This window comes from Pygoscelis adeliae, unplaced genomic scaffold, assembly GCF_000699105.1.
Source record: "Pygoscelis adeliae isolate BGI_AS28 unplaced genomic scaffold, ASM69910v1 Scaffold124, whole genome shotgun sequence".
Classification (NCBI taxonomy): Eukaryota; Metazoa; Chordata; class Aves; order Sphenisciformes; family Spheniscidae; genus Pygoscelis; species Pygoscelis adeliae.
In genome coordinates, this window is record NW_008824791.1 from 1,214,848 (window position 1) to 1,232,113 (window position 17,266).

The following is a 17,266-nucleotide window of genomic DNA, read 5'->3' on the forward strand; positions in this document are numbered from 1 at the left end:
ACTTGCAGAATCTTATTTTGGTTTTCTCTATTTAAATAAAGTTCCTTTTTAACTTCTCAAAACAACTTAAAGGTACAATTTTGGGCAGGGCACTCTACTTTAGCTCCTGCTGAGAAATGTAAATACATTGTGCAGATGGCTACTACTATCCTGAGAGGCTTTGAAAACTTCTGAAAGGTCAGTCCATAGACCATTTTGAAAGGAAGACTGTGATGGACTGTCTCTTTGAATCACTTACTTAAGTAATACTTTCTATATGCACACATACAGATTATTTATTTTAACAAGAATTGTGTGAAATGTATCAATGTATGGGCATAAAATTATATTGTCATATGGTCTGAGACTCAATTAAAAGTATTAAGGAAAATGTGTCTAGAACTGTAATATGGTCTTAAAAGTGTGTAATTATGCAGCAGGGGTGGAAATATCCAATTCCGTAAAAATTATTGCAAGGATTTTCTGTGAGGTGTAGTTTTCAGCCTCAGTGTGCTACTGTTTAAGCAGCATATTTTTTAAGTATTTCTACTGTATAAAAAAAGCAATTGTTAAATGAGAGCTTTTTGCCACTGTGTTCAGCTGCAACTTTTTGCACAGCAGTTCAACTGGCTATGAAACTGTGCAAACCAGAAATGCAGACCAGTGGAAAGCATGTCCAAAATACTAATTAGAGTGTATTTATGATGTATTTTTTTCCCTCGACAGTGAAGGAGAGTCTGGACTTCGAGCTTACTACTGGCATACATTCTGGGCACCACAAGATATGGTTGCTTCTCTTAAAAAATTAACCCCAGTGGAACAAAAAGAAATCAGTAGTAAACAAGCAGCTCACATGTTCAGTTCTTCTGGGGAGGAAGATTTTGATCTCGTTACAACGGAGCTTTTTGGTAACAACGTACCTGTCATTTAACACCTATTCTGTCTATTTTTCTTTCTTCAGTTTGTGTCTTTGGCTTGTGTAGCTGATACTTATAAAATTTCAGTTTCAGATTCCACAGAATATGATGTGATGCTAAAATCAGGTAATTATTCTTCAATCCCAACTAATATCACTTTGGGAAAAAAAATCCTGTAGCATAAGAATGGCAGTTTCCCAGTTATTCTTATATCTGTTGGGCCTGTGAACTAAACCAGACCAGGGACCTCCCTGGCCTGTGCTTCAAATAAAGGCTGAGATGAAAATGCCTTACAGCTTTTATTCTGATGTTCTGACTATAATGGTTGAAATTCAATACCTCCCACTGAATTGCAATGAGCTGTGTCTCTTTTTCTTGGCATCTTTTAAAAAGCTACTATATAAAATTATACATAATTTATTTACCTCGTGACTAGATAATTTTGGTTATTCATAGTTAGTGATCAGTCAAATACTGTAGAGCTTTAAGTCCCTTTGGTTTCTCCATATCAAGCACACCTCAAGATTGGCTTCATATTCTTAGTGTTCTCATTGCATGGACAGGGGTGAAGAGAAAACAGCAAAGGAAGCAGTAGGTTTCAAGCAGAGCTGGTAGCAGTTGCAGCCAAGTCCCCTCCGGCTTGCTGAGTGTATGATGAACTGGTGGTGGTGAGGTGTTTTGCTTTCTTGGCCAGAGCAGGGGGAGAAGGTGATGCATCCTGGTAGGGAAAAGGGAATAGAGTTGTAAAAGTAAGGGAAGAGGAGATTAGAGTAATCAAGAAGTGCGGGTAGGCGATTGTTGCCGCCTCTTCTGAAATTTTACCCAATAACTTAATATATCTTTCAACTTAACAGTTTTTCAACCACTGATCTAGCTTCTTTTGTATAGCAGTATCCTTTGACCTGTATGCCAAGCCAGGTAACAACAGGACTCTAACTCTGATGAATCCCAAAAAGTCTTTTTATCAATGGAGGCTGCGAGTTCCTTCTAACTATGTGGTGAGACTGGTAGTTATCACTTTGCATGGTGTCACTCCAGAGAGCTGTGCATCACACCACTTATCAGCATATGATTTCCTTCTTCCTCTGCAGAACAAGATCATTACAAGGTATGATAGCACAGAACAAAGATGTTTTATTGAGCTGTACAGAAACTCTCTGAAACTGTCAAGGTATCAAAATGATATCAAACAGGCTTCCAAAATGTAAGACTCCAAATACAACTTAATTAAAAATCTTGCATAAGGCTAACAAAAAGATCTTCCATATTATTCCCCCCTCCAATGAATTATAAATTCCTGTGGGTTTTATTCTACATTATGACTAATTTTTACTGGTTTCAATTTCATGCAGTTACTATCACAACTCAAAAAGATACAGACTTTAATTTTTTTAGAGTATTGTATTCTATTGCTTTTAGAAAACACGTTTTAAAGCAGTCCTGACACAGGCAAATCCCTTTTCATAACAGGGGTATTGTGTCTATGGAAGGCTCTATCCCCAGAGCCACCATGTAGTCCATTTGCTTAAGTGAGATCAGATGATCTTGTAACCTTCAGTGACCACACTGCTCCCACTTTTCAGAGTCAAATTTCATGTATGGACATGTAATTCACCATGAACATGTCTTCATTAACAAAATAAATAAACAAGTTTTAGAATCTGAGGATGGATGGTGTTAAGGGGGGAATTATTTTTTTTTTTTAAGAACTTTAGGAAGAGGCTAGCTGAGCATGCAGATTCAGTTACAGTGTCTGAAACACACTTATTTAGTAGTGCTTTAACTTACTTCAAATGAGTAGGTAGTCATCTTCAGCTCCATTAACAGACTTTTGTCTCTCTCCTTATGCAACAGGGTACAAGAGCTTGCCATTGTTGGCAGACTGTCAGAAAGCCAGGCATGGAGTGAACACAGGGTTTTTGTAAGGAGTTGGTCTCAGATTATAGCACAGCATGGACAATCTCGTTCCTGATGTTGGGCTGCATCTGCTCTGCTGCTGACTATGGGTTATTGCTGGGACTGTTACTCTGTTGTGCATTATTAGTGATGGCTCAGCTTTTTAGGAACCAGAAGTGTAGTTGGTCAAGGGCATGAAAGCACCTGGAAGCTGGCAAAACCAACACAGGTGTATGATGTAACACATTCAGAGAACATCGATGCAGTGAGGTGTAAGACAGAAAGTTCAAGAAAGACAGACATCAATGCACAATCAAAGAACTGGAACAGAATTTGGTGACTGAAATAGTGTTAAGTGCCCTATGGTATCTCCAAAAAAGTCAACTTTTTTGATGACTTTTATTGCCAGCCTAGCAACTGTGTGGTTTTGCATATGCCTACTATTTTTCTACTTAAGCTAAAAGCAGCTAGTCATATACTTAGGACAGATGCAGTAGAACTAATAATAATATCTCCAATATCCATGGGAGGCAGGAATTATTGTATCATAGCCATTATTCCCTGATGTCCAGTCCTAGGATCACACACAGTGACTAAAAAGATTCTCATCAGTTTCTGTAAACTGCAGTAATACAACAGTTCAGTGACAAATACTAAAGTGTGAGTGAGCTGAGACTGTGAGATATACTGTAAAAGTAGGTGTCTCATGTGGACAACTCTTCTCATATGTGCTTGCCTTGCTTTTCTGATGATACTGTGTCAAAAGGTACAGCTAGAAGATAAGCCAGGCTGTCAACGTGGGTAGATCAAGATGCTGAAAGATTTCCACCTGGCAGTGGGGAGGGGACTCAAATTGTTCATTTTATAAAGTATTTGACAGGTATTATGATAAAAAGGATTTAATAATGTCTGCAAAAGAGAAGCAAACCACAGATCTGTTGTCTAGTGTCTCACGTGAAATGGGAGAGGGAACAGCCTGCTAAAAGCAGAAGAGGACTACTTTCAGTTTAAGTTTCAAAAATTTTATTTTAATGCTGCCACTCTGGATCTCAGTGTCAAGTCAAAGAACTTGATGCAGGGGTGTGCTGGAAATACTCTCTTACTGTGAGGTCTGGTCTTAATGGTTTTAATTTGCTGTGCACAGAAAAAAAAGAAAGCTGTTAGGAATTATTCACATGCAGATTTGTAAATTAATGAAAAGAAATCCAAAATATGCTGTGGATTTCAAAATGGGAGAAATGCAAGAGTGAATTTACAGATGCAAGAAATAGCATCTCAAATTACAAGTGATAGTAAGTATTCAAGCTTCAGGATATAAATTAACTTATCATTATTTAAACAAAAGAAGAACAATAAGAAGAAATAGTTGCCATGCATGGGGCTCCACATCTTGTGTGACAGCTTTTGTGACATGAAACCAAGCTAAATATTAGTAGATTGGAAATGCTTTGGGCTTGTAATCTGTTGCATAGATGCTGCCCAACACTGCTGCACTGGCATTTGTTGCCTTTTCAGTGCTACCCGCTACTACTCAGTACCACTATCGCTACTGAAGTAACATAATCTGGCACTGCCTTTCTGATGCTTCTACAGGTCTGAAAACTCCAAGGCACCTGTTAGGCAAGAATATCTGTGATGTTCACTCTGAGTAACACAGCCTCAAAAAAACTCTAGCGTCTCGTGTAGTATCAATTGAGTGGAACAATAAAAGGGAAGTTGTTGCCAGGGCAATACTTCTGAAACACAGATGACCAGATCAGTGTTCCTTCTGCCCAGTTTCTCAGCAAAGATGACTGGAACATGGGAATTTTTTTTTTTTTTAATGCAATTTTTGTAAAATATTTCAGATGGTGTGGACCTGGGGCCCGGACTCCTCCTGTTGTACGTTTAACTTCATCAAGTAATGTAATGTTGCTTACCTTCTCACTGGACCAAAAAGAAGAAAGCAACATATTAAAAGCTCACTTTCAAGCCGTTCCAAAAATCAGTAAGTAATTAATAGAAACAACCATCTGATCTAAACACACTTACTCCTCTTGTTGCCTCTAAAAAAGCTGATATTGCCTGAACATATCTGGGGGGAGGGAATGTTGGCATATAAGTGAGGGAACTGTCATTCTGATCCAGTAAAAAAAAAAAAAAAGTCTGAGAACTGAACAAAGAATAGAGAATATCCTTTGGTCTGGGATATTTTTTGTCTTCCTGATTAATACCCAAGCCATCTTTCCCAGACATTACTCTTACTACATGGGTAACACTGAGCAATGGTAACAGAGCAGCCAGCCAGATAGCACTACAAGCACTATATGTCTAGCCAAAGCTAGATAGCCCCAGTGGCAGAGCAGCACTTCTATCAGTTTTGGCAATCTATCCCCAGCTCGGGGAATGCGTGTTTAATGAAAATGGAAAACAAGAGCAAATACTTCTAATATGTCTTTGATCCTTTTCTGAAAGCACTGTTCAGTGTAGTTAACTGCATAAGAAAAGTGTATTCAAGACCCAAGAAGTGTATTCCAAACCTATGGAGTACTATGAATTTTGCAGGAGTTCTGGGTGATTAGTGAAATATTTTGAACAATGATAAACCGTAGTATTTTACAGGAGACACAGGGGTTTCACAAGTGAAAGTTTAGTCTCAGTTGTTTGGTAAGGTCTAAATGAAAAAAAATTGACAATTAAGCAAGTGGCTATTTTTTAACTTGCGGAAAAAATCATAGGGGGTAACATGTGGATAAACTTCTCCAAAGCTTACACATTTCAGCTTATGTCTCTGTGGATGCTGCCTAGGCAAATACTCATCCCACGCACATTACAAATTAGAATTCCTTCATTGTTCTGAAGATGGATACTCCAAATGACATATAGTCCAGGTTTTGCCACAAAATTTTGCTATTTCAAAACTGTCTTAATTTCTGTTATATTCATATTTGCATTTACTATGTTACCTAAAGGAAACCAAAAGCACTAAGGACTGGATATCTAGGAGAGTTCTTGGTAGAAAATAAAACCTCGAAGATATTGTTCAAATGTGGCATGAATTTTCAGACTGAGAACTGACACACAAACTTCCTGGTTTATGTGAAATTAATGAGAGGTTTCACTTCATTGGGCTAATTGGTTTTTAATTTTTGAAACTGTCTACAGAAAGCTCAGAAGTAAATTGGAAGGGGGAGGTCTGTTTTGTCCACATTTAATTGCTTCTTCCACTTACCATGAAAGAACGTCTTTTAAAAAACTCCAGTCAGAGGCGTTTTGTGCTTATCCCTAATTGTAATTTGATCCAAACATAAGAGAAATTCAGAGTGATGGCAAAGTGGAAGTTACATGATTTTCTGTTAATACAAGCAAAACCTGAGTTTAATACTGTCACAACCCATTCTTCTAACTCTATACATAGAGAAGGGTCCTAGCAAGTGAAGTAGGCTTTGCACTTTAGCCCAGCTGAGATAACTGTGTTGCTTGCTGATGTATTTCTCTCCCAGTGTGTGGTGGTCATTATATTTCCTGGAATGGGACACTGAGTTCCCCTTATTACCCAAGTTACTACCCACCAAACATTGACTGCAGCTGGATCATCAGAGTAAGTGCTGGGAACTCTTCTGAGTAGTAATGACTTTGCTTTATGTGATATAGACATGAAATTGGGAGAAATGGCTTTCAGTGTGGGTGACATGAAGGGAAAATGTACTAAGACCACTGCACCTGACTTCTTCTCAGGCACTCATTTCTTTCCTCTCCTATGTACAAGTGCCAGCTATGGGAGGTAAACATTGCCAGCTTCCAAAATGTTGAGGAGTATTCATGACAGAAACAAAGTGATGGGTAAGATGACAACTCCTAGCAATCAGAGAAAATCGCTAATAGTCAGGGCTTTGCTTTTATGTCAGAAGGAAAAAATGGTCGTGTAAATCATGCCTCATATGACGGAGACCACACTATATTTCCCTGAACTCTGCAGAAACAGGACCTTTTCTTGCTCAGAAATTCAGCTCTGGATTTCCAGCGAGCCCTCTGGCAGGACTTAGAATCCATTCATGATTTCCACCAACTTCCTGGTGTGTTTATCTGTTGCTCCATTAAGCATTTCACTGCTTTTTTGACTCTCCCTGGAAAAGGATGCTTTTCATGTCTATGAGTTGGTAATGGTCTCTACCTTTCACCTGCTTAATGAAAATTATTAGCAGCTTGTAGCACAAAACTCTCATCTATATGCAGGAAAGGGAAGAAAAAGGCTTTCTAAAACAGAGAGGTCATAGCTAATGCAGTTGAGTGACCAGCTGCCATAGATATCTTAAATCTCTTATTTGACCTACAGGAACACGTGGCAGTACAAACATAGCATGAACCTCAGATATAGTGCTTCTTCAAAGGTGCTTATTTGCATCATAAAAAATGCAATATTTTCAATCTGATAATAAGTAAAACAAGATTTAGCATCTTAGAAGCACAGGCCTTTTTATTTTGTGGATGTGTGTATCAGGATATTTATCCTTTGGTTTTTTTAGGCACCATTGCCTGGCTATAAGCTCTCATTAAAAATCCTCATAATACAAATTCAAGAGAAGTCTCCAGGGTCCAGTAAATGTGATAAAGACTGGTTAGAAATTGATGGGGTTAGGTGAGTAAATACACTATTTTCTGACATATTAATTTGCACTTTGATGTTCTGCACAACATACTGTACTTAAGAAAAAACATCTCACCACTTCCAGTGCAGAAAGATACATTTCAACAAGAACTGGCATGCTTCCACTGAATTTTGGCAGAATAATGTTCTTAATCCTGCCCTAGTACCAAACATTTGTCATCATGTTAATTTAAGCATCCTGCTTTTTCTACGTTGTTAGGCATTTACTTACTTTATTGTTCCCCTTAAGAGCAATGACATAGAAAACTGCAGGACTTTATGCAGCTGCAGTTGAACTGTTAATTCCTGGCAATGATCTTGACATGAGTGAAGAGCTTGCATCATCTGAAGTTTCATTTTCTTTACCACTTACTCTTCAGTTAATGTAATTGTTTTCTGTAAATAAGACAAATTGCAATGTGTGTGCTTAAAAAAACCCAAAACAAATTAAAAAACCCCAAACAAAAACCCCAGCAAAACAGTACTCAGAGTGATTTGTCTCTTTGAAGGAGCATATTGAAACCAGCAACAGCTGTTGGATTTGGCTGTATGACTCCATTACTGGATTTGTAGCCTTTTGGGTTTGCAAACCCAAAAGGGAAATCTGAAATCAAGCACACTTAGAAGTGGTTTGTATTTATAAGGTAGATTCTGACACTGATCATCTTGCTGTATTTTGTTTCAAAGTCTGCTAGTCTCAGAAAAGTTGTGGAGTGGAAGGCATTTGTAAATAGACTTTCTAATACTTCTGTTGGGCTGTTTTAATGCTAAAAGAATAACTGATCTTTATTGTATCATTTTAAATCTTTTTGGCATTGGTACCCTTCAGTAAAAGGAGAGGTAGCTGGACGGTAATGGTCAGTTTGGTTAGAAATTAATTATTTTCACTTTTGCCTTGCTAGATATTGTAAAGCTCTCTCAGAAAACAACAGAAACAGAGAATATGGCTATTCTGTCACAATCAACTTCCATTCCGATGAACTGGTCACACACAGAGGGTTTTATATTGAATACAAAGCCTTCAGTCACACAGATCGTAAGTGAATAAGCATGTGCTTTAATTCTTAAGGAGAAATCTTCGAGAAACCGTGCTTGACAGACCAACCACACACAAATCGACCTGCCTTTTTTTCTTAACCTAATTTCAAGAGAGAAATGTTTAAAATGTTGTTGTGTATTTAATTGAACAAATAGATGTACAAAATTAGGTAAAAGATGCTTTTAGAAGCTAGTACTTATTTTCTAACTTTTAGCAACCCTCCTGTAAAATGGGAAGTAAAATTTTGCAATTTCCGTAGATCTAATTATTTGGCATTTTTCTAACATCTTAAAATAGCCAAGCTACAACATGAAAACAGTATGGCAGAGAGGCTTTAAGCATGACTCTTCTGCCAACAGCAGTTAACCATGAATAGTCAGTCTTTTCTATTTCTATAGTCAGGCTATTTTAAAGAAAAGCCCCAGACATTGGCTTCCACAGATAGATGATCTGTGGAAGAATACGCAGCAAAAAAATTCCTGTTTCTGCCCAGGTCAAGTCAACTTAAACTTTTTCCCCTCTAGCACCACAGGCAAATTAACAGCTAAATGAGATTGAAGGAACAAACAGCTATGTTCCACATTTATTTAATCAATTCTGATCTGGAGTCATTTAGTCCTCTTCACCGTCTTGCATGTGATGCCAGTGGGAGGAAAGCACACACTACGCAGCCAGCACTAGCTCAAAGCAAGAGTCTTTCTGTATTCTCTTCACCATTCCCTGAAGTTATTCAGCTGATGGCTGGCATTTGCTTTCCAGGCCAACTCCAAGAGCAGAGCCTGTGATTTTAATAACCGTGCTTTGGTAGGCTCCCAACAATAGGAAGAAGCTAATCTGATGTGGGTGGTTGCAGGTACTAAAGATGTGGGAGAAAATGAATCTTTTTTTTTTTTTTCCCCTCCCTTTTACTATTGCTACAGGCAAGGCTATCATGGAAGACCAGTGCTCTCAATACATTCTGCTCTTTCAGATAGCCCTCCACAAACGCCTTTACTGTATCAACTTGATACTGACACATCACAGCTAATCTACCCCTCCTGTTGAGTCTTAATACAGATCTTTAAGATAGTGACTAAGAATTGATTACATGCCGTTGCGTAATCAATTACATCTGCTTGCTGGATCAGTGCTAGAAACAGAGCACACAAAGTAGAGACTTGTACATGCAGTAAAAACTGGGGGGTTTCTCTGCAGAAAAAGGTATTCTTCTTAGCTTTTGACTCGTCTCTGAACCATTTTTGAGGCAGTAACCAGAGTGACCACAGGACACAGTATAGTTTGTAACTTTTTCCAGAAGAATGAGGCACACACTGGTGGAAAAAGAAATCCCTGAAAACATCTGAGTCCTGCAGAACGACTGACCACAAAATCTGCCACTTATTTCTAATGAAAGGCATGAAGCAAGAATCTATACCAGAGATCTTAATACATAAATACTTCTAAGTCAGCAATGAACAGAACTACACTCAGTCAAGCAAGTTGAGGATCTGAAGAGGTTTCACAAACTGAACTGATCTCTTGAAATCACAGATAACTTCAGCTACCTAGATGTTAATTGGGAGAAAGAAGTTGGTTGGCTTAGAAACAAAAAAAGACAATGTTTCTGGAAACTACTAAAGGGAAGGTATTTACAAAGAATATACTGCAGGTGTATCTTTTCTAAGAAATATCACAAGTAAATATATATATTTTCTGAAAATCTTTGTTCCACCCTCTGGAAGCGCCCCCCTCCAAAAAAAAAAAAAAACAAAACAAAACCAAAACTAACACTGCTCCAGAGGCACAGAGACTGGGGAATCAGGAAAGGTCTGTAAGAAACCCAGTCATATTTCTGCAACACCTGCTAGCAAGGGGTCCTTACTGACTCTCAATGAAAACTTAAATAGTTTGTCTAAACCTGGAAGCTGATCCAGAGCACATTGAGCTGCTATTTTAAAGAAAAGACTGACTATTCATGGTTAACTGCTGTTGGCAGAAGAGTCATGCTTAAAGCCTCTCTGCCATACTGTTTTCATGTTGTAGCTTGGCTATTTTAAGATGTTAGAAAAATGCCAAATAATTAGATCTACGGAAATTGCAAAATTTTACTTTTACTTCCCATTTTACAGGAGGGTTGCTAAAAGTTAGAAAATAATCCTACACAGGATTTTTTTGCTGGCACACCTGAAAAAGTGGAATAGAACAAACATTTTTGATATATTGCAGAGAAACACCTTAGCATCAACACTAATTGTTAGTTTAAGTAAAAGTGAAAGAAATGTTTGGTGAAAGGCTGTTTCATAATGAAACTGCTGGATTTGAAAAGTGTTTGATAAAGCACTTATTCACATCAGACATGAACTTGGAGTGTAGTAGCAGAGAGATGAATTTCTGTAACATTTTAATGTCAGGAAATTTGTAGTTATAATACTAAAGAGAAATGCCTAGTTTTGACTTTTTTTTTCCCCCTCTCTCTTCTTAGATGCTCCTGTGTAAAATATATTACCTTACAAATTAAAGAGGTGTTCACTATCGGTAGTAATTATGTATCTGTGCTGAATTACTTTCAACCCTTAGACTGAGGCAGTGAATGTGAATTTAATTTTCTAAGTCTGTTTAGGTGAATATTGGTTCCTTTAATTCAGACTGCTTGATAAAAATCTTTGGGAGATTGTGCCCAGTAAGATAGCATTTCCTTTTTTAACATTCAATTTAGTTTATAAATGACACTAGCCTTGGTTTTTTAATAGCTATTTTAATATTTCTTCATGGTACAGTCCTGTGTTAATACATTTAGACTGTGACAGCATTTCTAGTGCCATTAGTTTCATATTTTTCTAGCTTGTACTTAGATATGCAGACAGAACATGCATTCCTTCAAGCAATCAGCCTGAAGGCTGGAAAGGCTGCTCAGATGGTAGTGATTAATTAAGTAGGGCAATTATCTCTCGTTTGTGTTCTCCTGTAAACTGTTTGTTCTAGGAAGTTTAGAGACTGGCTGAAATGATCTCTAAAATATTAATGGCTATCTTTAAGATCACATGAAGGATGTGGGTGAAGATCTAAAAGTCCGCAGAAGAGGTTGTGTAATGCATCTCTTCAAAGAGTGAGAGAACAGAAAAAATGAGAAGAGAATTTTACACCAATCTTTACAAGTTTAGCTTCCAAAAAAAATATTAAGCAACAAGTGGTCAAACTAAACTATTTGTAAACAGTTAAAGTATTAAAAACTAGCATGGAGTTTTTTATTTTGTTTTAGTTTTCTGCTGTGAGAGGATAAATAGAGGAGAAGTTGTACTTTGACACTGTCTTGTGTGACAAACTTATCAGTAAGTAAAGGAAACACAGTGAGAAAAAAATATAGAAAACTGTTTCCAGAGAATGATTGCCAATGGCTCATTACCGAAATGGAAGGATATATTTATCATCATTCTGCCAGTATCTGTTATGGGATGTCTCATAATTTTTGTTAGTGATCTAAATGATGGATTAGAGAAGATGCTTATGAAATAGGAAAAGTGTCACACAATAGAAAGAGGGATGGATTTATAAATGATCCTGATAAGCTGGAGAACGTATATGGAGAAAATGATATTCCATTCAATAAAGACAAGATCTGAACTTAGGTAATCAAATACACGTGTGGCTTGCCTAAGTTGCTTTTCTACTGAAAAAATGGCTGGGGGGTGATAGTGGCTCAAAAGCTGACTCAAGAGTCACAAAGTCATACAATTCTCTGTGTGTTTTGTGTTTGTTTGGTGTTTTGTTGTTTCATTTTTTAAAGTGTCACGCTAGGATGTAAGACAAGAGTTTGAAAAGATCTTCCCAGTCACCAGTGGGAAGGTTTCAGCTAGAGTACTGTATCAAATTGGGCACTGCACATCAAAGAAGATAGGGAACAAAGAAGAGATGCCAGAAAGAGTGACCAGGAGGTAATCCAAAGTCAGAGAGTGCAGCACAAGTTAGATAATGCAACAAGTCTCTGTCACTGAAGGCTATCAAAACCAAGGTAGACTAATGTCTGGCAGGGATGGCACAGTAACATCAAGGTGACTTCTGGTAGGGAGTGTAGCACATGGCTGCTAACCAGCTATTTGGATTTTAAAACACTTACAGACCTTTCTTCTCCAGGTTGTAATCCAGAACAGTTGAACTGTGGTGATAGGAAGTGTAAGCATCAGTATAAGACTTGTAAAGATGATGACAGCTGTGGGGAGGACAGTAATGAAAACAACTGCTGTAAGTATATATTTTTAGCTATTTTCCAAAAAGTGGTGGAAGGCAGAAGCAGGAATATGCTTATTTTAATGGATAAATGTAGTATTTCTATATATTTTTTTAATAGCACAAAGTACAAGTTTCATAATAGTGAAAACAAAACATGCAGAGTATAACTAGTTCTCGGGAGAGTCTAGACAAGAAATTAATGAAGCAAAATCCAAGATAACAGTGATTTTAGTTAGATGACCTAACCACAGCTTGCTGGTGATCCTGTTAGAAGAGCACTTTTTCCCCAACTGCTGCCAGATCAGTACCAAATAATGTAAGGGAGAGAGACATAATAGCTTTGGGACTTTTGCCCTTTGCCACATGCATAGTCTTTTTACTGTAGATATACCATGGTTACAGACATTGCTGGTACTACTAATGTCTCCCTAGTGACTTGCTGCATTTTGCCTTTATAATTTTTGCCTTGCTTTGAATCTTAGGTCCTTGAGGTAGCCAGGAGTATGTCCTTGTTTGTTGAAAAAAAAATCCCTACCACTGTTTAGAGGTCACTGTAAACAACTGATAATAAGAATGATAGATTTCAGCAACAGGCTTTCATTAGTGTCAGGATTCCCACATAGTAAACTGTGATAGTCCTTAGCCAAAAATTTCTTGGAGATGAGGTATAAAGCTCTTCCACAAGTTTATCAACTTTCACTTAAAAACAAAAAGGTTGACTTCCAGATGATATCTGCTGTGAAGATTTATAATTTGCAATGCCAGTAGTGCTGGTGAAAGTAAAACAACAGATCTGACAAGCCTAGCTTGCTCAGTTTAGAGTTAATTAAAATGGGAGTGAGGACAGTTGAAGGCTCTTCTGTCTTTCCCCATGGACAGTGGAGACTGAAATTAGTGTGGTCATTAATCAGAGTGGAACATAGAATCATAGAATCATTAAGGTTGGAAGAGACCTCCAAGATCATCGAGTCCAACCGTCAACCCAACACCACCATGCCCACTAAACCATGTCCCTAAGCGCCTCATCTACACGTCTTTTAAATACCTCCAGGGATGAGGACTCAACCACTTCCCTGGGCAGCCTGGTCCAATGTTTAACTACTCTTTCAGTAAAGAAATTTTTCCTCACATCCAATCTAAACTTCCCCTGGCGCAACTTGAGGCCATTTCCTCTCGTCCTTTCGCCAGTTACTTGGGAGAAGAGACCAACACCCGCCTCGCTACAACCTCCTTTCAGGTAGTTGTAGAGAGCGATGAGGTCTCCCTTCAGCCTCCTTTTCTCCAGGCTAAACAACCCCAGTTCCCTCAGCTGCTCCTCATAAGACTTGTGCTCCAGACCCCTCACCAGCCTCGTTGCCCTTCTCTGGACACGCTCCAGCACCTCAACGTCCTTCTTGTAGTGAGGGGCCCAAAACTGAACACAGTATTCGAGGTGCGAATCCCCCCTTGTCCCTTCTCCATAGAGGGACCAGTTTACAACGGTACAGATTATGACTTCAAGTAGACTGGAATGTGTAGCTTTGAACAGCTTTCACCACTGAGTAGGCTGAATGTGCAAGGTTTTTTAATCATTTGAAACCATGGCTCCAAACGTGTGATACTATCTTCTCTCTCTTATTTCAGCCTACAAAAGTTGCTCCCCTTACGCATACAAATGCCTCAACGGAAAATGCTTGCTGAAAACAAATCCTGAGTGTGATGGGAAAAGAGACTGTGCAGATGGATCTGATGAAATGAACTGTGGTGTGGTAACATTTATTTAAAAATTAGCTAATGACTTGGGAAACTGAGTCAGGAATTTGTGCTATAGTCAAGCATTATTGAATTAAGAATTGATTAAATCAGATGTGAATTTAAAAAAATGAATCTCCTGGTAACATCTTTATGAAAATGTCTGTCTTGAATTTTGCACTTTTTCATTTTAACTCCACTGATCCATTCTATCTGTGATGATTTATTTCAAGCAATGCACACTTCCAGGTTAAGCTGGTAGGTCTTAGTGCTTGTTTGAGCTGAATGAAATGCAGTCAAGGAGCTGTGTATGTAAGGAGGGAAAAGATAGGAGATTTTATTCAAGTGTACTTTTGGAAACAACCCAGCTTAGAATTGTGGTTAGATGTCTTTTTGAGTTACTAACCTCTTTAAAAAGCTGTAAGGAAGGATAGGCAATGATTGGTTTATTCCTGACCTGTCCATTGAGTGAAAATGGGTGAGTACCCTTACCTTTTTCTCAACTGGACAGTAAGAAAATACTTTTTTTCCCAACAGCTTTGAGGTCTATGGATAAAAATTTATGTATTAAGTATAGCAAAGTGAAATGACTTTGTGTTTTTTGTTACTATTTTATTCCATTATTTCTATTAGCTTGTGGAAGACAACAGCTTAAGAAAAACAGAATTGTTGGAGGTGGAAATGCAAGATCTGGAAAGTGGCCTTGGCAAGCAAGTTTACAGATGGGAGCACACGGCCATGTATGTGGCGCATCTGTTATTTCCAATAGGTGGCTCATATCTGCTGCCCATTGCTTCCTGGATTCTGATTCTGTGAGGTATGAAGAAGTTATACTGTCGTAGGTTATTTGCAGTTTAATTACCTCACAGTGTTGCTTTCAAAAGTCTGCAGTAGCTATTCCTTGTCTAGATAAGTTGATTCAGGGTATAACTCTGTGACATGATATCACTACATGAACCCTCAATATTGTATTCTGCTGTCTTCAAAAGACCTAAGTATCTGAAGTAGTTATTTTGCCTCCATTGCCAGTGAATCCTGCATGATAAAACACACTGTTTTGTTAGATTTTAGGGTAAACACCATTTTTTTTAGAAGGCAAGGATTTTCTGAGTAGAAGCTATGGCCTTTTCTCCCAAGGAAAGGACTATTTATTGATAAGTGGAGTGTAAAACTCACCAATGTTCAGTTTAGGTAATGTAAATTGAAAAGACGTACCTCCTGCATGTGGCAAGGAGGAAACAGAGTTTAATAATACATTTTTCTGACTTCCAAAGCATGATGCATTGCAAAGAATTGGTCTTATAGCTCCAAGAAATTATTATTTTCAAAATGGTGAGTACAACTGCTACTTAATGTTCTAGGAGACTATAACGCATCTATCTTCCTAAGTGGTATTCTACTCCATTCACTTTGGTTTTGATGAATCTCAACAGTACCAAAAAGTAGATAAAATGGAGTGAACTGATTCTGCATTACTTTCCAATGGGACGATCTAAAAACATTCTCTTTACAGATACTCCTTTCCTTCAGGATGGAGAGCGTATATGGGCTTACACACTATTAATGAAAAGAGCAATCATGTATCTGTGAGATCAATCAAAAGGATTATTGTCCACCCACAGTATGACCAATCTATCTCAGACTATGACGTTGCCCTGCTGGAAATGGAGACGCCTGTATTCTTCAGTGAGCTGGTACAGCCCATTTGTTTGCCCAGCACCTCTAGCGTATTTGTTTATGGAACTGTCTGCTATGTAACTGGCTGGGGAGCCATAAAAGAGAATAGTATGTTCATTTCCTGGATATACTTCTTGCAAGTTTGGCTTAATTTTAAACTCTAACAATGAAATATTTATAGTTGTAAGAAAAAATACCTGTGGTTTATTTAGTAGGTCTATAAAAAGCTAGAAAATATCCTCTTAGCTACAGTCTGTGAATTCTGAATATTTGCTTGGATGGCAGGTGATAAGTGCCAATACGCGTACTTGAGTGTCACAGACCATTGAAAAGCAAATGATCATAGATTTACAAAAATGTGCCCCGTTTTATGTTCATGGTAATTCTGGCTTTCTTAATAAGCCTTTTTAAAAAAAGATTTAAATCTAGATAATAATGTAATAGCCTAATGAAGTGCAAATGGCTTTACAATTGAAGCCACCTTACAATGTCTTGCTTTTTAACAAAATGATGTAGGTAATATTCAAAAATCAATATAATGGTGTGTGAAAAAGCCATATTTTTCTATCTTACCTGTTTCATTCCCAACCCACCCTCAGAGACAAATAAGCAAACAAACCGAAACCCAGTACTTCATCTGATCATCCAGATATTGAAAAGGTTATGTTCACTGTTGAGCCAAAATATGACTGAAGATATTTAGTTCACAATGACACCTTATGCCAATACTATAGTACCGAATTAAGCTCTTAGCATCACTTGTGACTTACAGGCTTGATTTTTTATTTTTTTTTTTTTTTTAATTATTACCACCACCCCCCATCAGCTTCATTCTTCTGGTCCTTCCCTAGAAGTGAGAGGATGGAAAAGAATGTAGAAATTTAATTTACTAGGACTTGGACAATGTTTGGAGCACAAATAACAACAAAAAGCTTTGGGCATTGTCGTGGTTTAACCTCAGTCGGCAACTGAGCACCACGCAGCCGCTCGCTCACTCCCCCCCTGCCCCCGGTGGGATGGGGGAGAGAATTGGAAGAGCAAAAGTGAGAAAAACTCATGGGTTGAGATTAAAACAGTTTAATAATTGAAATAAAATTATAAGGATAATAATAATAATATAATAATAATAATCAAAGCAAATGATGCACAGTACAATTGCTCACCACCCACCGACCGATGCCCAGCCAGTCCCCG

The 17,266-nt window shown here is 37.9% G+C and overlaps 1 protein-coding gene across 1 annotated transcript in view; it reads left to right on the forward strand.

Moving 5' to 3' along the window:
- The window catches only part of LOC103916832 (transmembrane protease serine 7-like), a 24,924-nt gene that overhangs the window by 2,690 nt on the left and 4,968 nt on the right, over positions 1 to 17,266 (forward strand). Inside the window, exons 5-15 of the mRNA XM_009323888.1 lie at positions 706 to 887; positions 984 to 1,022; positions 1,785 to 2,004; positions 4,640 to 4,779; positions 6,275 to 6,372; positions 7,298 to 7,410; positions 8,322 to 8,455; positions 12,569 to 12,676; positions 14,288 to 14,407; positions 15,029 to 15,212; positions 15,909 to 16,180. Of these exons, the coding sequence (XP_009322163.1) occupies positions 706 to 887; positions 984 to 1,022; positions 1,785 to 2,004; positions 4,640 to 4,779; positions 6,275 to 6,372; positions 7,298 to 7,410; positions 8,322 to 8,455; positions 12,569 to 12,676; positions 14,288 to 14,407; positions 15,029 to 15,212; positions 15,909 to 16,180 (1,610 nt within the window). The remainder of the gene's footprint in view (positions 1 to 705; positions 888 to 983; positions 1,023 to 1,784; positions 2,005 to 4,639; positions 4,780 to 6,274; positions 6,373 to 7,297; positions 7,411 to 8,321; positions 8,456 to 12,568; positions 12,677 to 14,287; positions 14,408 to 15,028; positions 15,213 to 15,908; positions 16,181 to 17,266) is intronic.